Genomic DNA, 22105 nt, shown 5'->3' with positions numbered 1-22105 from the left:
ATAAATATGGGATATCTTTATTTGATTAGGTCATCTTTAATTTTCTTTAAAAATGTTTTGTAGTTTTTGCATACAGGTCTTACACATCATTTTAAAGATCTATATCTAGGTATTTCATATTTTTGGATGCTATCATAAATCTATTATTTTTAAATTGTAATTTCTATTTTTTTCTAATATATAGACATATGATTAATTTTTGTATATTGACTTTCAAACAGCAACTTTGCTGTACTCATTTATTAGTTCTAGCAGCTTTATTGTAATTTTTGGAATTTTCTACACAATCATATTGTCTGTAAATATATTTTTTAAAATTTAGGTTTTCCTTTTCAAGAAAAAGTGTTGAGAGCAAATCTCCTTGCCTTGTTCTGATCTTGAGCATAGAAGGGGTATGGGACTCAAAGCATTCAATCTTATATCATTAAGTGTTAGCTGAAGGGTTTTTTCAAATACCCTTTATCAAATTGAAGGAGTTTCGTGTAGTCCTAGTTATCTGAGAATTTTTTTTTTTTTATGAATGATCATTGAGTTTTGTCAAGTGTTATTTCTGTATCTATTGAGGTGATCATTTGCTTTTTCTTCCTCAGTTGATGTGGTGAATTGCATTTATTAATCTTTGAAAATTAGTATTGCATTCCCAAAATAAACCCAACTTAGTTATGATCTATTATCATTTTATGTATTTTTTAATTTGCTTTTTTTGAGGATTTTTGAATCTATGTTAATGAGGGATACTGGTCTGTAGTTTTATTTTACTATATCTTTATCTGTTTTGGATATCATGATAATGCCAACGTCATTACCTGAGTTGGGACGTGTTTCTTGTTTTTCTACAGTTCTAAAAATTTTGTATAGAATTCGTATTATTTCTTCCGTAAATGTTTGGTAGACTTCATGATGATGTCATCACAGCCTGTAGATTTGTGTGTTGCAAGATGTTTAACTACATAGTCAATTTTCAAAGTAGATATAAGATTTTGCAAGTTATCTTTTTTTAAGATAAACATTGACAGTTTATATATTTTGACAATTTCATTTAAGTTATTAAACTTAGGACATAGGTTGTTCATTTTATTTCTGTATTATTAGTTCAATATCTATAGAATCTATAATGGTGTCCCGCCTTTCATTCCTGACATTTGTAGCTTTTGTCTTCTTTTTTTTTCTTAATCAGTCTAGCCAGAGGTTTATCAATTTTTTAATCAACAATCCTATACAATAAAGAGGTAATATGCAAATTAACCCTCACAAGATGGCTGCCTACGACCAGGCTGGCAGGGGGGTTAGTGAGGGACGACCAAACGCCTGAACAAGTAGGCTGCGTGGGGCAATCAGGCAGCAGGCAAAACATCCCCTGAGGGGTTCCAGATTGGAGAGGGTGCAGGCTGGGCTGAGGTGCACAAATTTTGTGCACCGGGCCTCTAGTAGTTATTATAAATACTCATTATGTATCATACAGCTTGTAAAGAACTTTATTGATATTCTTTTTAAATATTCAAGAAAGAATCTATAAAATATTTTCCATTGTTATCCTCTTTTATAGGTGGGTAAACTTAGGCCTCGCTATGTTATGAAACTCCCTACTATATGATAGCCAGAATGACAAATCCAGATTCAAATCCAAGTCTAGGTGACTCCAAAGGCTTTGTTTTTGACCACTTTGCTTTATTGACTGGTTTAAAGGATGAATTATAATCAGATGACACCTATGAAGGGAATCCTCTGTAACTGGGAGCAAATTTTTCATTTTCATCATTGGACTAATATTCACTGTTCTGTCTTTGGACCCTTTTCTATAAACAGCACATAGTACAAAACCTCTTGTCATCAGATCTCTGGAAATCTGTTAGCTCCTTCTAAAAGTTTCAACCACTCAGTGAGGGTACCTACCAAGAAGAGACAAAATTTGAAGACTTCTGGTTTCCACAAAATACTTATTAATGCCTATTAAAATTTCAGAACATAGGATATTCCAGGATCCTCTAGTAACAACCTGAAATAGTTGTTCTGATGCCATCCATTCTTGGTGGAGTACAAATAAAAGCCTTGATTCTAAAACCTTTCCTGCCCTTTAAAATGTAGGTATTTATTTCCCTTCATAGGTATAAGATAGGCTTTTGAAAATAAAAGCTGTCACAACCTGCTTGTTTCCTTAGGTCTGACGGTAACTGCTGTAAAAGACTCAGGAGAATGGAATTTGGAGGCTGGGGCATTAGTGCTTGCAGATGCGGGCCTTTGCTGTATCGATGAGTTTAATAGCCTCAAAGAGCATGATAGAACCAGTATCCACGAAGCAATGGAGCAACAAACCATAAGTGTTGCTAAGGCTGGGTAAGTGTTAAATCTATTTGAATCATTGAGATTAGTTAATATCTGATTATGGAAAATGCGAACCTTATTGAACTGTAAGGTATATTTGGTCCTCTCGGAGACACAGTTATCACCCTTCAAAACACATATTAATTTTCCCAGGAAGGTGAATGAGGGAAGTAAAAATTAGTTGTTGGAACAAAGAAAGGAAAACTAAAGTGTAAAATAAATGTAAGTTGATTTATTTCATGAAGGGGACATATGAAGAGCTTTCAATTTAGGCTCCAACCTATTATCTCATTCAGTAATTGTGTGTCTATTCTGGATATATTATTATGTTAGGAATTTTGAAAGATTCAAAAAGACAAAACATAATGTCTGCTTTCAATGGTTTTCTTGTGAGAATATCATTAATATGTTTTCAGTTTATATAGTTGTGTGGGATTTTTACCCTATTTTTGGCATACTCCTCTTTAGGGGTGCAAAGATTGTTTTTGTTTGTTTTTTACAGACATACCATTTGTTTTGATTCTTTCCTCTGACCTTTTCTCATCAGACATAATTCACATACCAGATAAAATCCACTCTTTTAAAGCATACAATTTCTTGGATTATAGTATATTCATAGAGTGTGCAACTAACCACTGTCTAATTCCTGAATGTTTTCATCACCCCAAAGAGAAACCTCGTACCCTTTAGCTGTCAGTCCTCATCCCCTCCATTCCATATGTCCTGTCTCCCCTAATCCACTTTCTGTCACTATGGATTTGCCTGTTCTGGACATTCCATGTAAACGGAATCATACAAGATGTAACTTTTTGCATCTGACAACTTTCACTTGGCATAATGTAATGTTTTTAAGGTTCATCCAGGTTGTCATGTCAGTAGTTTGGTTCTTTTTTATGGCCACAACCTTCCCACCATGTGCTCACTTGGCCTTTCCGCAGCATGAGTGTGGAGAGAGTGAGCTGTTTCTCCCTGCTTCTTTTTATGAGGACATAAATCCCATTATGGGGCTCCACCCTCAACACCTCATCCAAACCTAATACCTGTCTAAGGTCCCAACTCATATCATCACCCTGGTGGTTAGGGCTTCCGCATAATGGATTTTGGTGGGACACAAATACTCAGTCCATAACAGCCTCCATTACTTTCTTTTTTAATTGTGGTTAAAAACACGTAACATAAAATTTACCATCCTAATTATTTTTAAGTGTATAGTTCAATAGTGTTAAGGGTAGTCACAGTGTTGGGCAACCGATCTTCAGATCTTTTCCATCTTGCAAAACTGAAACTCTATACCCATTAAGCAACAACTTGCCATTTGCACCTTTCCCAGTGCCTGGTGACCACCGTGTTACTTTCTGTTTCTGTGAATTTGATGATTGCCTGACCTGACAGTAGCATAGGTTCTTTTACCTTCACTCCATTGGCTGCACTTAGTATTACAGCCCTACTTAACTGTAGAGGGGGATGGGAAATACATCTTGCTCTGTTCCCAGGGGAAAGGGAAATAGGCTTGGTGAACATATAGCATCTACCACCACAGCCCAGAGTTAAGTTTGGAAGTGACAGAATGTAGGTGAAGAAAGCCATGAGTGAAGACGGGGATCCCCCATAAAGGCTGTAATGAGAGACTGTCACACAAAAAGGGCACTTTCTCCCAGGCCTGCAGTGCTGAAAATACTGTGTACAATATTTAGAAACTGTACAATATTTATAAGAGTCACTACTGTGTAGGAAAGTTAACCTATGTAGATAAAAAAGTGGGACAGTAGTTTTTTTGAGAAACTGGAATTTTTCCACTGCAAATTAACCATAAAAATATTAGCATGATTAGTTTATAACTATTGAAGCCTGTGAATATAAGATGACCCTGAATTTTAGAAATACTGAACTAAGTAAAGGTTTATTTCTTGTCACTTATCTAGTGCATATTTATTGAGCATTTAATATGTGATAGACAATATGAGGATTATAACAATAAGTGTCAGTCCCTCAAGGAAGATCAAATTTAATAGGAAAAAAAGTAAGGTAAGTAAATAAATGCCTAAAACATCAGGAAGTACTTACTATGCAGGAAGTACTTAGGAGTAGACTGTGTCTTTGTATCTGTGTTTTCAAAAGCCTCATTCAGTTTTGAATGCAGTAATGTTTGTATCACAGGTCTGCAAGCGCCAGGCTTATCCAGTATCTGTCTTCCCTTCTTTCAAATGAGCAGAGACCACTCTGTCCCTCTTGGCACCGTCCCCAGGCCCTTTCTGTGCTACAGGCAGCTGCCTGACGTATTACCCCACACGGTTTCCGCTTCCCCTGCCCACCCCTCTACTTCCATCGCCGGCTCTTCTGCTGACTGCTCCTCACGCAGCCATTTTGCTTCACATAATCCTTCCTTAGCCCCCTTCCTTATGCTTACTCTTGTCTTTATTTTATTTTTTTTTTAGTTACCTCAGAAATAATTCACCACCTTCTTTCTTTCTTTGCTAGTTCATTTCCTTCTAACACCATGCGCTGCTTTAAGATCAGATACCTTACAGATACCCAGGCGTCTCCACAGAAGTTTCTGTTTGCTGATGCTAATGCTGATAACCCCCATCCGTTGCACATGGACTGTCTGCTGGGCGCTGTGTTGCGCTTCCTCATCTGCCAGCATTTCTCCTGTAAACTAGTGGAGGCAGAAGCCAGCTTTTTGAATTCTCAGTATCGCTCTTTGCACACAGGAAATGGCTTATAAATATTTGTTGACCAGAGAGGAAGAACAATCAATTACTTTCGCCTACATTGAAAATAATTTTAAGAAATTATTTCACATGCAGTTGAATTTTATCTCATTGCCAGTATTGCAGCAGTATCCTTTTTTATGATAAATGCCAACGGCCTCACTTCAACATGGATTCAATGTGCTTTGGTGGGATTCATTAGGAACCACTTATTACATTGTTTTTAGGGCAAACTGGATTTTACCTTTACAAAACCATTTGGGCACATAATTTATAAGATGTGGACTGTCTGTTCAGAATATTTCCTTTTCAGTAATTTTTCTTAAAAGGGGACTTAGTACCTTGTTTGTCTTTCTCTCCTTTAATGGGTGTCTTCTTATGCCATTTACCACACACTAGGATTCTCAAACCTTTCTAGTCTTAGGGCACGAGGTGATTGCTAGAGCCAACTGGAAATAGATCGGGGATTAACAGACACAGCACATGTCACTTATGCCATGTGCTGTGACTGCTGAGAGGCAGACATGCCACTATAATTAAAAGCAGTCAGCAGCAGAGCAATGTATAGGGGAAAACGTTACATTTGTGATTGTCAACGAATATGCTGTATTACCTTGAGGATTTGCCCATCATTAGTAAGTTTAAAAACAATATCTAAGTCAGGCATGCCCATACCTATCTTGCCACTGCTCCATTTAGGACAAGCAATTCAAACTCAAAGGCTAACATGGGCCAGATAAATAGAGTTTAAGTTTATGTGGGCTGCAAAAAAAACAAAAGCTTCAATTTTCTTAGAAACATAGGTTTATTTCGATAGACATGCTGAATACAAAGGGCTGACATAAATGAGTAATCATTAACATAAAATAATATAACATTTGAATAAAAATTAATATTTTTTCTTGAACATTAACTTACCAGACCACTGAACTGATATTGTAAAAATTAAGTTACAAAATTTTTATTAAAGTGTTTCTTACATACCATTATATTGGCTGGGCTGCAAAAATATTTGTTGTGGGCTGCATGTGGCCCGCCAGCTGCGAGTTTGACATGCTTGATTTAGGACTTCATACCTCTTCCTGGACCATTGTCCTTGTCTCCTCGCTGTGTCCATCCATGGTCCTCCCCATCTAACCCACCCGCCACTCCCAGGCCCCTTCAATCTTCCCTTCGCTGTTACTCCTCAAAATCTCGATGCTAAACAGCGTTTATTTTTCCTCATTTCCCCTGCTTTTTTCCTCCTTCTCTTCATCCCTCCTTCCATCTCTCTATTTTTATTTTTTTGTTTCTTTCACTTTTAGAAAAATCAAAACAAAGTGACACACAAAGTTTTTGCTTCAACCAATTCAAAATTCTACAAAATCACTCTCACCCTCCACCTTCACCCTCTCCATGAATATATATATTCTCCACTTAAAAAGTCCACATCATTAAGGGCCCGGTTCAAAAGCTACTTTGTAATGTTCTCCTGATCATCACTTCCGTCCACATAGATGAATAGATATCAACTTTATTTCTCCTGGGACCTTTATACTTCTGGAGCTTACCATATCCTTCTTTGTCTTACCATTATAGCTAGTAGATTGCAAGCTCCTACGACAGTATCCATGTTTGGTTTACTTTGTATGACTCTTAGCACCCAGCAGAGGGTGTGCGCATAGTAGTGTTATGAAAAATGTTTATGAGCGTTTATTTCTCTACAAGATAGGCTAGTGTAAATGTACTGGGTTGGACTTGGTGTTTGTGATACATCCTGATATCATTCCACATTCTCTTTTACATAAGTTTCCCTAGATTTTCAAGATGCAAGAGAAGCCCCTTTCATTAACAAGTTTAATCTTGCTTTTTATTTGAATCTCAACAGTCAGTGAGTTGTACCCTCTCTTTTGGTAGCCTCGTGTGCAAGCTGAACACAAGGACCACCATCCTGGCAGCAACTAACCCGAAAGGCCAGTATGACCCGCATGAGTCTGTGTCTGTGAACATCGCCCTTGGCAGCCCACTCTTAAGTCGATTTGACTTGATCCTGGTTTTGCTTGATACCAAGAATGAAGACTGGGATCGTATAATTTCCTCTTTTATCTTAGAAAACAAAGGTATGTGGAGACAAGCAAATTATTGACAAAGAAAAAATGTAGACACAGCCAAATGAAATTCTCTTTGAAGAAAATTAAAAAAATACCCAAGGTACCCTACTAATGGGCAACAGAGAGTTGCTTAGACTGAAAGCAGTGAGAGGACCAGTTAGTGAGCCAGAATAATGGGTAGGAGGTAAAGGGCCCTTCTGTGTCTGCCATTGATGAGATTATGGTTGTGAATATGTTTTTATGATGAAAGGGGGGAAATCTTATGATATATAATTATTACTTCTTGCATGCAAAGAAAACTGGGTTGAATTATGAAACAGAAATCTAAATATAGGCTTCTCTTTCAATTAAATTTGATTTACTCAAGTATTACTTAACTAGAGGCCCAGTGCGTTCACTGGTGGAGTCCCTCAGGGTGGCCTGCAGAGATCGGGCCCCAGCTCAGGGCCCCAGCCTTGCACCCCCAGCTTGCAACCCCAGCCCTGCAGCCCCGCCTGACACCCTGCAGCCCCACAGCCCCTCCTGACACCCCGCCTTGGCCTGATGCCACCCCCTCACCTGCTCCACCATCCTGCCTGTAGGGCCCCCTGCCCGGCTTCCTCAGCACCTGGCAGCCAGACGGCAGCCCTGACCCCCACTGCGGCTGCTGGTTGCTGTCTGTGGGGCAATCGGCAGGGCCATCAGGCCCTCGCTCCCATCCGCCTTGACCTGGCGCCGCCTGCTTCTCTTCTCCACCATCCTGCTGCGGTCCTACTCTCATCTGGGCCCATCGAGGCTGGCAGCGCTGCGTTGGCAACGCCCACCATGTTCTGCACCACCCCCTGGTGGTCAGCGCACATTATAGCAAGTGGTTGAACTCCCTGTCAAACAACCGCCTGAAGGGACAATTTCCATATTGGGCTTTTATTATATAGGATACTATAGGGTAGACCAGAATTATTCAGAATTAACCCCTGTAGGAAGCTCACCTTTATTAATCTTAGATCCTAAGACTGTTTGTTTTAGAACTACTAGTATATGCTGTGCAGAAACAGGTCTAGATTTCAATGGCCACCAACCTAAAGCTAATCCTTTTAAAAGCGTATAAGACCTTGGCCGGTGTGGCTCAGTTGCTTGGAGCATTATCCCATACACCAAAAGGTGGTGGGTTCGATTTCTGTTCAGGGCACATACCCAGGTTGCAGATTCAATCCCTGATCGGGGTGTGTACAGGAGGCAACCAATCAATGTTTCTCACATTGATGTTTCTTTCTCTCTCTCTCTGTCTTTATTTCTCTCTCTCTCCCTCTCCCTCTCCCTCTCTCCCCCGCCCCCTTTCCAATCTCTAAAATTAAAAAAAAAAAATCTTGTCATATTTGAGGGGATGATTGGGAAGGCTAGAAACTTTATTTAAAAAAATAAAGAGTATAAAAACTTTATCAAAACCTTTAAAGTGAGATGTTTGCCTGTTCTTAGAAATTACCGACCCACACCTAATATGTACAGGTTACCCAAGCAAATCAGAGAAGCTGTGGAGCATGGAAAAGATGAAAACCTACTTCAGCCTCATTAGGAACCTTCAGCCCACGCTGTCTGATGTGGGCAATCAGGTTCTCCTCCGGTACTACCAGATGCAGAGGCAAAGTGACTCCCGGAATGCCGCCCGGACAACCATCCGCCTGTTGGAGAGCTTGATACGATTAGCAGAAGGTTTATTTCATTCAGCAGATGAATTTTTTATTGGGTTCCCGTTATGTACAAGGAATGGGGTTGACACCATGAGCTCAAAGATGAATGATCCCTACTCTAAGGTGCTCTCAGGTGCTTACTAAAGTAAAGGCTCTGAGCTATGAAGCTTCCACTCTTCTGGGACATTTATGGGTGTTGAGTGAAATGTAGTGTCACTAGGAAAGAGGAATCTTTGTGATAGCTCAGGCTTTGTGATAGCTCCTATAACTTACGGTGTCATTCAGTTCTTACTTACTAAGGTTTTATTTCTCAGTGGCAGTCTGTTAGCATTTCGGGTGAGATACTGCCTTGTTTGGGATTGTTTCCTATGTAGCAACCCACCACTAACATAATGACACCAAATTAATAATGCCAGGCCCTAGCCCAGTGATGGCGAACCGGTGACACGCGTGTCAGAGGTGACACGCGAACTCATTTTTTTGGTTGATTTTTCTTTGTTAAATGGCATTTAAATATATAAAATAAATATCAAAAATATGTCTTTGTTTTACTATGGTTGCAAATATTAAAAAATTTCTATATGTGACACGGCACCAGAGTTAAGTTAGGGTTTTTCAAAATGCTGACACGCCGAGCTCAAAAGGTTCACCATCACTGCCCTAGCCCATCCCTAAGGCATGAGAGACATGCAGACTTTCAGCTAACATGCATCTCAAGATGTTTTCTTTAATGTTGGCTTTTACATTTAGCCCTTGTTTTAATAAATCAAAAAATTTAACATGAACTGACTGTACCATGTGATAACATTATGTATGCTTAATAAAAAGTTCTATAAAACGGATGCACTTAACTTCTTTAAAGATTTGTAGCTAATATTAGAGCAAGAAATACATAAATTTTATGCTCATGAGTTTAGTATTTTTGAAAAGCTCACAGATAAAGAAAATTGCCAGAGATGAGAAATGAGTTTAATTTTGTGTGTTTCTATAATAGACTAGAAAGTGAGGATTAAAAGCTGTTGAATATTAAACATATGCTTAGGTAGCCCCTTTCTTTGCTGGAGCCCAGAGTGTTTTCATACAAATACACAGAGTTGCCATGGGCTGTGCAGAAGGATGTGGCCCTTTATTACAGGAACAGCCTTAAAGCGAGTTGAACTTAGACTTTTGTGCTTGTTCTGGGAAAAATTAATTTGTTATTAGAAGCTCATTCATAACATACAAATTTTGGAGGGGGATCAGGTAGAGTACTGCATTTATCACCTCAAATATTTATTTTAAGCATTTCTGTCTTAATGGTTTAAAATGCCCCTTGTTTTCTCAGCTCATGCTCGCCTGATGTTTCGTGACACTGTGACTCTAGAAGACGCTATTACAGTGGTGTCAGTCATGGAGTCCTCCATGCAGGTGAGGGCATTGGGTGCTAATATCTGAACTGTAGTCACAGGCATCAAATAAAAGACAGTTTGTAGTATATCAGGAGCTATTATTTAAATGATTATATTCCAGACCTAATAATTTCTGGAAATATATCCAAAGGAGACCATTTAAAAGAAGGAAAAATACTGTCATGAAAACATTCTCTGCCTCAGTATAATGGCTTTTCCCATCGGTGTAAAGTGATGGGTCTCAGTCCATCTTCTCCTGGACATACCTGAGGGATGGTCATGGTCTTACTAGTGAGAGTGTGGCTTCGCAGAGCAATGCTTGCCAGCAAGAACTGGGGGAGAAGATTATTGAAATTTGAAAAATGCCCAGGTGATTCTAATTCAAGGTGGGAGTGTCAGGGGCTGGGCTCAGCTATCTGGGACCAGTGGTGCCTAGTGTGGTCTTCTCTGCAGGCTGGCCTAGTGACTCCCTGGTGTTCTCCATTCCTCACCCTCAGGGAGGCGCACTGCTGGGAGGCGTGAACGCACTCCACACTTCCTTCCCTGAAAACCCTTTGGAGCAGTACCAGAGGCAGTGTGAACTTATTCTGGAAAAGCTGGAGCTGCACAACCTCCTGAGTGAAGAGCTAAGAAGACTTGAAAGGTGAGAAAAGAAAGCCAAGATAGACATGTAATGGGAAATCTTCATTTGGCATTTAGTGAAACAAAGGAAGTATGCATTAAGTGAAAAATCTGTCTGTGCTATCGGTAGGGGATTGTTTCCGTTATCTATTGCTTATAATCAGCTACCCCAAAACTCAGTGGCTTAAAAAAAGACATCACCCCCATTATAGTGCTGATTTTCCTAGGACAGTGGTCGGCAAACTCATTAGTCAACAGAGCCAAATATCAACAGTACTTCCTCAAAATAGACTCCCCCTGGCCAAAAACTGACTTCTGCGCATGGGCCACGAAGTTTCAGTCGCACTGTACGTGTGCGTCCGCACGTGGTATTTTGTGTAAGAGCCACACTCAAGGGGCCAAAGAGCCGCATGTGGCTCGCGAGCTGCAGTTTGCCGACCAGGGTCCTAGAAGACAGAAATTCAGGAGTCGTACAGGGATGGCTCATCTCTAATCAGCGTAGTAGCAGCTGCAATTACTCACACACCTGCATTTAACTGGCAGCTCAGCCGGTTTCGGATCATCCAGGATACTTCCATCACATGTGTGATGTCTTCACTGGGTGGCATAAATGTCTGGGGGCTGGCTGGGCTCTCTCTGCTGTCGGGTTGTCAGAATTCTGCCATGGTAGCTTAGGACTCCAGTATAGCAAGAGCCTGAGCTGCCAGGCCTCTTATGGGCTGGGCCAGGACTAGAGCAGAATCATTTTTGCCATGTGCTATAGGTTAGAGCAAGTCACAAGGTCACCCCACAAGCAAAGTGAAAGGAAATAGACACCACTGGGTGATGGGAGGTGTGGCACAGACATATGGGAACGGAGGAATTGATGGCTGCCATCTTTAGAGACCACCTTCCAAAGCTACATCTTCTGGACTTGCTGCTTTGGTGAGCCTCATGGAGAACACTGACTGGTTGTTTGCTATATCGATGTTGTAAACTATATATAAATTTACTCTGTGTAGTAAAATGTATAGCACTGGGTCTCCATTACGTGAGAAGCACTAAGGTAAGCTACCCACAGTTCACACCCAGTATGCACAGTTGCTGCGGAACCAAGACACCTTGGTGAGGGTCTCTGTCATGTTTGCTTTCACCACTTCTTCCTCTTCTCTTTCGTTGGCTCCCTGTACAAACTAGAGCAACAAGGCGCTGGGACTGCTATTAAGAAAGAGGAAGTTAGATTCCAGGAGCCATCTATCCCAGCCCAGACCCTACCACAAAATATCTGCTTGGCCTTACCATCTTTCCTCACCAGGAGAGGACATGTGCATGGGAGCTTATATAAAGAATCTTAGTGCTTATTAATATTTTAATTTTATTCTTATTGTTTCTAAAGCTCTCTTCCAAACATAATAAATATTTGATATTAGTCCTTAGGTAACCCTGGTGAAAGAAAATGACAGGTAGAAGACTGAGGCGCAGAATGGTTTTAGGCCAGCCTAAGCTAGTATGCTGGGCAAGTTAGAAATAGAGATAATTATACTGACCTCCACCTGGTTCCTTGGTGGCAGTTTTCCTTTCCTGCGTGCCCAAATCCATGACCTTTAAAAATTTACATATCTAACAGGCTTAAAAAATCCTCAGTGAGAATGATGTATTTTATTTTTTTAATTTTTTAAATATATTTTATTGATTTTTTTACAGAGAGGAAGGGAGCGGGATCGATGAGAGAGAAACATTGATCAGCTGCCTCCTGCATGACCCCACAGGGGATGTGCTCTTGACCCAGGTACATGCCCTTGACCGGAATCGAACCTGGGACCCTTCAGTCCGCAGGCCGACATTCTATCCACTGAGTCAAACCGGTCAGGGCATGATGTGTTTTATTTTAAAGAGGGAGATCATCCTACTGGTTTGGAACATCCAAACAACTCGGGAATGACAACAGCAATGTTTCAAAACTCACCTTTTTAAGGATTTGTTACAATGCAGACGTATGGGAAGGAAAGCGCATCACCTGAAGAATTGTTGCCTGGAACTATATAGATGAGCTTCTAAAAAGCTAGACTGTGAGGCTGTGCCTGTGAAGCAGGAGTGAAGAATGGCGAGTGTATCCATTTGAGTATCTGCATGATCGGTTGAGTGGCTGGATAATTGACCTGAGTCTGGTTATTGGTGTTGCTCTCAAAGCTGGGGTCTGGGAATGGGGCGCGTGAAGAAGTGGAACAGCTGCAGAAGAAGAATGTGGGCCCTGGTGGGATTGCTGACTGTATTGAGTAAAACACTGAGAATTCTTTTCCTGGCTTTCTCTCCTATTTGTTTCTTCCCTTCATCCAACAGAATTCTCTTTCTAATTTATAAAGCTCAGCACAGCCTTCCTGGGGACATGTGGGGCTGGCTTTGTCCTACTAATGCACCAGGTGCCATTAGAAATAGAGATAATTATACTGAGGTGCCTCGGTAAACTTGCACTTTGTATAAAATCAATCCCCTGCCTTTGGTCTCCTGGTTTTTTAATGGCCCAGAGCATAGTGTTAAGATCAAAGCGATTCCTTTGGTTCTTTTATGGTTTGATGTCGCAGATCCTTTTCAGGCCTGCCCTGGGCTTGTCTTGGCTTTTGGAGACACTGCTTGTTTAGACTGACCGTAAACGGGTCATTTTGACGACCAAAACATGTTGGATTCGGGGAGGGAAGGCACGCGAGGCTCAGAATCAGTTATGTGATAGAAAAATAGCAATTGGACTATCCAAGTTCAGAACGATTTTCCGGCAAGGAAAAAGGGGGAAGAAGAAGAAAAGAGTAGATGATGATCTGAAAGATAGGATTTGGCCTTAAAATGTTCTTTTCTTCTAGTATCTCTTTGTAATGTAGAGGCCTGTTGGGTATTGATCCTCAAAGCAACAAAACCAGGTGCCCCACAGATGAAAGTGCATTACCTGTAGAACACAATCAAAAGCTAATCTTAACAGTGGGAAAGCCCCAAGTAGCATACGGTATATCCCCTTAGGTAAGGGTTCTCTATTCCTTAAGGAGATCACATATCAATCATAAAACTATGTGTATTTTTATCACACTTTCCTTCTGGAAAATGCTTTTAGTGACATCCTGCCTCAAATGGTGGCCATTCTACCTACCTCTAATCAGAGTGCAAAGATGCCATCTTTCTAGGAAGTTATAGTAAAACTGTACTTTTTATGTAGGGGAGAATTTAATTCCCAAAGTCAGAATTGGACTAAAATAGTGGGCTAAATTATTATTCTACCCCTGAAAACTTCCTGTCTTTTAGGACATTATTATGGAGCTTTAATAATTTCTAGTATCCCTGACCTCAACTTGCTGCTGAAAGTATACTAGATAGTAGTAACTTTGAAAGCTACTTGGTTTTTTGTGGGATTTTTTTCCCAAAAAAATATTTTTATTGATTTCATAGAGGAAGGAAGAAGGGGAGAGAGAAACAATGATTAGAGAGAGAGAATCATTGATCGGCTGCCTCCTTGACCCCCTAGTAGGGCTCAAGCCCACAATCTGGGCATGTGCCCTGCCTGGGAATCGAGCCATGACCTCCTAGTTCATAGGTCAACACTCAACCACTGAGCCATACCAACCGGATAGAACTACTTTCTTGATCAGCAATAAGCTACTGTGCAAATAGCTAGCAGTCTGTATTGTAGTTACACGTATAACACGAGAAATAAGACTGAGCATTTTTACATTGACCTTCAAACTATCTTCAATGAATTAAGTGGACTTTCAGAGAGAAGGAAAATGTAGGCAAACTCAACACTTCATTTTTTAAATTTTACTTCAATTTAAGGCTAAATTAGAATGATTATCAGGCCACTTAATCTCTAGTCTAATGAAAACAGATAATTCCCTCTTGCTGTTTTTAGAGACTGTATTTGGTATTAACCTGGAATTATGTTGGACTTATCCCTTTAGATGGCATCTCAGACACTAAAGAAATGAAAAGGGTAAAGCAACTTTCCTTCCCTTCAATACATGTTTTCCTTATTTCTGCTACAGGTTACAGAATCAGAGTGTGTACCAATCCCAGCCAAGGACAGAGGCAGAGACTACTCCAGGGTCCTCGGGACGTGACCCAGGAGGAGAATCCAAATTCAGAACGTCAACACAGCAGGAAGTGAACTGTGGTATCCCCTCCTCTGCTACCGGAGGCAGTCCCAGGGGAAGCCCACCTCTCGAACCTCCACCCCACCTGGGGCCTAATAGGTCAGCATGTAGAAAGGATTCAGCTCAGCACGACAGCAGAGATGCTGGTTTGGATTGGTTTGACTCCCTGACAACTCATCAGATTGAACCGAAAAACACCGTTTCTGTGTCTCCTGGTCCCAAAACAACTGAGCGGAAAATGGTTTTGAAAAAATCCAACAACACATCTCAGGGTAAAGAAGAGAGGGAGCCAGACCAAAGGAGCAAATTGGAAACTGGACTGCTTCCAGCACCAGGAGAGACAGGAGCTCCATTGAGGCCAGTGAGCGTTAAGGGGAAAAAGGGAAAAAAGGCAGCAGCCGTTTCTGAAACAGCAGGAACTGCTGATGAACCAGACTCGGTGCTGACTCATCATGTCCCCAGGAAACTGCACAGGCTGCGCAGGGAGAGGGCCCAGGAGTTGTACAGCAATCCTGCCAGGCCGCCTTCACAGCCCGTAAGCCCTCCTCACCCTCTGTCCATCCCTGTACGTGGCCCAGAAAGAAAGAGACAGAAGCCCCTCCCTCGGGTGAAAGAGCCTGATCCTGAAAGTGTTGAGAGTTTGGGTGCCCCTGTGGCCAAACTAGCAAAATTTACTTTCAAACAGAAGTCAAAACTGATCCACTCCCCTGAGGACCACAGCCTTGTGTCTCCTGGCAGAACTGACCTAGCAGTTCGGAGTCCGAAAATTTCCCAGCATGGAACAGGAGAAGCAGCTCTGTCGGTGAAGGGTCCAGAAAAGGTGACCTCAGGAAAGGGAGGCTCAGATCTGCTGCAGAGGAGGGCAATGGGGGTGTCACAGCAGTCATCAGGGGAAGACAGGTCAAGAGCAGAGAGGGCATGTGGCCCTGGGAAGAGAGAGATTCAGCCTGAATTTGAGCTTGGGAACGAGACTGGGCATTTGCATCTCACTGGTGAGAGAGACAAAAAGGAAGGGCTTTCGTGCAGTAATAAAAGCAGCAAGGTTCATGCTTGCACATTAGCCAAGTTGGCCAACTTCTCCTTTACTTCCTCCCCTGAATCCAAATCAGCGTCCCTGCCTCCTCCTGAAAGTAAGAACTCGGGTGAGAGAGGCCCAAGCCCGCCTCCCACCACCACAGCTACAATGCTTGGCAGGAAAAGGAAAACTTTTCAGTTGGAGGGGCCCCCTGAGAAACTCAGTCTTTCCAAAAAGTCTCTCTTTACTTTACCAGAACTAGAAGACGAAGCATTAGATTTTGATTGGGATGAAGAAATGAGAAAAAAGCCATAATCATGGAAAGCTTGCTGGTCAAATTGCATCTTTCCCAACTTGACACAGTACCTTTGGGATACCTACATGGTTTTTATATATGTCCAGACTATTGGCCATATTGAGTGCCATTCTAAATACCAGCTCCCAAATCACATTTTGTAATTTCAGGTTTATCTTCATGATTCATCAAGTTGTTTAATCATTATAGATTTATGTGATACCAGCCCTTGGATTGAATTGACATTGTGCGTAATTTTGCAGAATGGAATACTTGCATTCCCAAAGATGTTTGTTTGTTTTGTTTTTAAGGGGTGGGTCTTCCCCGGATTCCTTCTTTCATTCACTCAGGAACAAATGTCAGGATAGTAGCACTCATAGAGCTAACAAGAAAGGTGAACTCTTCTATTTTTTCCTTTTTTTTAAAAAAAAAACCCATGATGTGCCAAATGTGGTGAATATTTATTATGATTTGACAGAATCGTATGATTTTTCTAATATTGTTTTTGTGTTTATTATGGGTAAGAGTAAAGGTGACTAATGCTTTTCTTTCTTTGAGAGGCACCTCACAATTCCATGGTATTCCTAAAGATCTGGCAACTGGTCAAATAGCTTTCTAAAGTAGTGGCCTTTGAGTTTTTCTTTCCTCCTTCAGCCAATATTTTGTGCTTCAGATTATTTTTATCTTTTGGGGACTTCCCTTCAACACAACTTTAGTCTTGTCATTGGAAGGAAAAAGTGTATGCAGTTGTCCCAATCATATATCATGGCATCTACCCAAATAGTTAAGATGGAAATGTGATTCCTACTATTGTGACTCATTTGTCTTTAAATCCAAACAAATGACTGTATTTGGTAGTAATAGACAACCCAAGCTGTGTCTTAAGTCCTTTAAAGTCACTCTTTCTTTGAATTCTAGCAGAGGCTCTTAGGAATTCACAGTTGCAGGATTTATCTTCTGAAGTATGAATTTGTAAAAAAAAAAAAAAAAGAAAGAAAAGATTATTTCATTGTCTGAGGGATTTTTAGACACGCAGAATACTCAAAACTGTATGTACTTTGTTTAATGATCATTGCATTAAATTTACACAGAAAAATTTAGGTACCCGAGTTTTTCTTCAGCATTTAAGCATTAATTCCAAAAGTGACTCATTAAATTTTCTGCAAAATTTAAGCTATGAGTACAAACTTGGTATGAATGAGTCTTTTGAAATCTTTAAACACTTCAAACAGCTGATAAAAGACATACATAAGCAGTGATTTATAATTTCTTATTGCACACTCTTAAACCCGTTCTAAAACATCAAGACTATGGTTTTGAACATTTCTTTATTATTTCTGTGTTAGTAACCTCATTCTTAGTATGAGTCTTAGTGTTATATATTCCTAACCTTTCGATATTAATACTTTCCTGGGTTTTAGTATTTTTACTAGAACTTAAGGGAAAAGGAAAGAATTTGGGTTATTGACTAGTTGATTCTTGGACTGGACTGGTTCTGATTGTGTAAACTAGGGTAATTCAGTTAAACCTGAGCCACAGTGTGGGGCTGACTGTTTTGTTTTGCTTTATTTATGGTAAACTTTTTAAGTACCTTTATTACAAATTTTTGTCTTTGAAACTTGGTGTCTTTTGCAGTAATGATGTATTAAGCTTTACATAGATGATAACACCTAACCTCTTGGCTTATCATTTAGGGTACTTTGATATGTTCTTTTTTGTCATTTAAAATGGTTGTATTCCTGCCTGGCCAGTGTTGCTCAGTGATTGAGCATTGATTGACCTATGAACCAGGAGGTCATGGTTCGATTCCCAGTCAGGGCACATGCCTGGGTTGCGGACTCAATCCCCAGTGGGGGGTGTACAGGAGACAGCAAAACAGTGTTTCTCTCTCATCAATGATGGTTCTATGTCTCTCCCCCTCTCCCTTACTCTCTGAATCAATAACAATATGTTTTTTTTTAAAAAAAAAAAAAAAGGAAAGAAAAAATGTATTCTTTATCAGGAATCTTGATTCTAGGGCTTTTATTTTTTAGCAGTAAGGGATTTGGTTTATGCAATTAACTTGTCTCTTCAGGACTTTGAATAATTCATATTTTACAATACAGTGTTGAACTATCTCTCTTTCTTAGTGATTGTATTTGACCACCATGTCACTTTCTACCTGGTTATTACTTGTACTCAGCACATATCCTATTATTTGTGCTAATGAAGCCACCCTATTTTTTATTTTAGTAATTTCTGGCAGGATCATTTGGCCATGTTACAGTTCCATGTGTTTATTCTTCAGTGCTTACCCAGATAAAAATAACTATATATGTAAATATTATAAATAGACATAATTATTAGAAGTAATAAAATATTCAGTGTGAACACTCTCCTATTTGCTAAAAAATTAAACTTGTATCACAGCCTGCTTTTGTGTTATGGCTGCCTTGCTGTGTTTGTATTTGATGCTCAAAGTCTCACAACTGGGTGAATAGGAAGTCCTTTATGCTGACACCAGTGTTCTTTCATGCCTGACATTGCTAAGAGCATCCATGCTATCCGAAAATAGCAGCATGTTCTAGACCCAGTTTGATATTCTTCCCTGCCTTGAATCATAGAATCAAGGCACTGTATTTCCTTTAGAGTCTAAGGGTGTTAGAGGCCAACTGTGTGATTTCACAACTAAGACTTTCTCTTACATGGCATTCAGCAGTGTACCAACATAGCACATAGGTGTCTCAGGGAAATATGTACAGTCTCAGAAGTCAGATAAAGGAGAGTGTGAAATAACCTTTAATTCTGAATCAACATATCAGAATATTTTTATTGCAGGCCAATGGACTCCTTGAAAACATTTGAATAATGTACACTGTAAAAGATATACTCTTCAGTGTATATGTGATATTCTATAATTTATAACAGGTATTTCATTGTACGTTTTAGTGTTTCTTTATAGACAAAACAAGCATATTATTTTGGTATCTTTAACTCTGGCTGAATTCAACCAAACTTTAAACTTTTTCTGAAGGTATACCAAAACTTTAATAATAGAGATTTATTCGTGGTTGACAAATTTTAATTCCAACAAACCTACATATTTTTTATGTGTATATTGGTTTCCATGCCTTTCCCAAGTGCTAAACCTGCCTAGCTGGTGGAATTACTGGAAAACCAATACTAGGAAAAATCTTTAGAGCTCACTTCTAGCCAATGCACAACATTTGGGAGTTCAGACCAACCTACCCTGAAGTCTAGGTCATGGAGACTACCCGGAAACCAGGTGAATCTTTCAGATGCAGCCTATCAGACAACCTAATTCCAAATTTAGCAAGCTCATAATGTGGAATACTAGGCAATGCATATTCCTCAGTGTTCAGAATAATAACCTTTGTATCTGCTTTCCATATTTTTAACTTTCAACAAAGATTAAAAAAAATAGAGGCTCCTGGCTCATATTAATATTCACTCCAATCAGGGTTTTGCTTTCTGTGTCCCATCTTGCAGGTGGCATAGTACCCAGGTATATGAGGAGCCATTACCCACACTATCTCCTTCACTGCCACTCAGAGTTCATGCAGGAAACGCATCCCCTGTCTCATAGGAAGCTGCCTCCTATGATGCTCTCTTCTGTTGTTCTTATAGCAGTTCCACTGTCTTCCCCTCTTCAAGGCTTAAAAATATGTCTAAAGGTAATATTTGTAGAAGAGAACTTAACAATAATGTTAAATTAGGCCTAAACTGATGGCATATGTATGTGAACACTCCAATGCAAGCCAGGAAGGGAACTGGGATATTCACGCCGGGCCGGACCTCACCAAGAAGCAGGGTGGCGATTGTGTTTGAGCCAGATGGTTTTTAGGCCACTCTATGTTTGGCTGGAAGCGTAAACCTTGGCCGAGTCGGACCACCAGAAAAGCATTTGAAGCAGAGCATTTTTTGTGGGACAAACTTGGTTTCATTTAGGATTTCCATAACAATCCAAGCCACTGTTCATGTATGTTGCTTAATATTTCCAATCTAACTTTTTCAGTGCAACAAGACCGGGTAGCATAGCACAATTAGGAATCAGGCAAATTCTAGACCCGAATGATCACTGCCTGCAGGGTGACCTCGCTGTCTTCAGTGAGTGACCTCGTCCACAGCAGAGAGGATTGGGCATTTCTCAGTCAGGTATTCTTTTCTTTTTAGACTTAAAGATATTCTTCCTCATTCTTCTCATTAAAGTTGACATCTGAAAAAAACATGCTTATGAATCTGTACTCTGAGTGGTAACGTCAAATGTTAAATTTTTGGTAGGATGTAAAACAAATTGTAAAAAAAAAAATATTGTTTAGAGAAAGGAAAAGAACAACCCTACAATACTAGTTGGTGAAGGCATTTTTAGGTAGCATCAATCAATCAGCAAATGTGTGTGTATGTGTGTGTGTGTGTGTGTGCATGCACATGTGTGCATGGGCCTGAATCAGAAAGGTGTGTGAAGCTTTCTTCAGTAGACCACCGGCCTTGTGATCGCAGGTAAGTTGAATATAACTAAACGCAATGCAGCAGAACAGCTGGGCAAACAGCTGGTTCAGGCTCCAGGTCACATGGTGAGCCCCGCAGGCACTCCTGCCCTCTTTGAGCCAGGATCCCTGAGTCAGGCATTCTTGAGTTACAAAAAAGGAAACCTCACGCTAGCTGACATAAAAATGGGTTTCCCCTAAGGATACATCAGGGAGTCTGGGTAAAGGCGGGAAACAAAATCTAACCAGGCTGCCTGGCCCTGGAACTGGGCATTCTCTCAGCCTCTCCTGGGCCTCAAGGCCCCTCATCACTGCTCCTCTGGGCGAGTTACTCCCAGTTGCTGCCCTTCTCCAGGGCCCTGCTGTATGTGCTCTTTAGGGTTCTCCGCTCCAGGTACCATGTGACTTCTGATCTGGTTTGGGGTCTGGCTCCGGCTGTGCCTTTCACCATCCAGGTAATGCACCTGTTTTCGTCTTACTGATTCAGGCTCTGTGTTCCTTGGTTCAAAGAGGAAATGGGGAAGAGGTGTCATAGCGCAGGTGGCCACCTGGTACAAATAGCAGCTAGAGCCTCCAAAAGTATGGGGTGGGAAGCAGCCATTGGCCAGTCTATCACACTCTGTCTTCACGCATTTTTGTTATAGGTTCTAGAAATTCTATAAACTTTATTGTGTTTATCAGTTACTGAGTTGAGAGAGCTTGCTTCTAAAGGGACTTGGGTCATCTTTCCCAAGGAAGCCATGTAAGTTCCTGACCCGACAGCAACCAGCATGCCAGGCCACTTCGACAGTATTGAAGGGGACATCTGTAACACTAAACAAAGATAATTTTTTTTTTAAAAGTGCAACGTATGTTCCAGGCCACATAGGAAGCTGTTTGCTGTCTCACCTGGTTTCAGGCTTCTGTTTTCCTAAGCATAAGTTGCTCAACATAACTACACCATGGCATTGAGAAATCCTTAGATTGGAGTAAAAATGGGAGTATATGAGGATATTACTCTGAAATATACGTTAGGAATGATCTCTGCAGTTAAGATACATTTTAACATTTTCCAGATCTTTAGTTTTATACCTTCCAACAAAGCAGGGACTAGAGATCCATGATGAGGGGAGGGAAATACGTAGGTGTCACAGACCCACTTTAATCCTTTTTAGAATTACAGGGGGCCCAGAATCACCAAATTGACAAGTAAATGTAATATTAATCCTTAATGATACTATTTTTTCATTGCTGTGAGATTAAATTGCTTTTTAAAGAGGAGAATCCAGAGCTACCTGGAGGGACTGAGCATATCAAAGACCTTTGACCTGCTGCCCTGAGGGGACTCAAGGTGAATGGGGGATGACACTGTTGCCTGGGGCATACAAATCCCTGGAAAGGCTCCCATTTGTAGACCT

At 40.5% G+C, this 22105-nt stretch overlaps 1 protein-coding gene across 3 annotated transcripts in view; it reads left to right on the top strand.

The window, feature by feature from the left end:
* MCM9 (minichromosome maintenance 9 homologous recombination repair factor) overlaps positions 1 to 17839 on the top strand; it is a 78605-nt gene extending 60766 nt beyond the window's left edge. For all 3 annotated transcript variants that reach the window (XM_015557802.1, XM_015557801.1, XM_006778419.2), the window contains 6 exons: positions 2160 to 2334; positions 6930 to 7132; positions 8609 to 8812; positions 10115 to 10197; positions 10676 to 10821; positions 14804 to 17839. In XM_015557802.1, coding sequence (XP_015413288.1) covers positions 2160 to 2334; positions 6930 to 7132; positions 8609 to 8812; positions 10115 to 10197; positions 10676 to 10821; positions 14804 to 16241 — 2249 coding nt within the window. In that variant the 3' untranslated portion in view covers positions 16242 to 17839. The remainder of the gene's footprint in view (positions 1 to 2159; positions 2335 to 6929; positions 7133 to 8608; positions 8813 to 10114; positions 10198 to 10675; positions 10822 to 14803) is intronic.
* Positions 17840 to 22105: the final 4266 nt, after the last annotated feature.

Source organism: Myotis davidii, unplaced genomic scaffold (genome assembly GCF_000327345.1).
Source record: "Myotis davidii unplaced genomic scaffold, ASM32734v1 scaffold147, whole genome shotgun sequence".
Classification (NCBI taxonomy): Eukaryota; Metazoa; Chordata; class Mammalia; order Chiroptera; family Vespertilionidae; genus Myotis; species Myotis davidii.
Note: the sequence above shows the minus strand (reverse complement) of the source record. Positions and strands in the feature narration are given on the sequence as shown.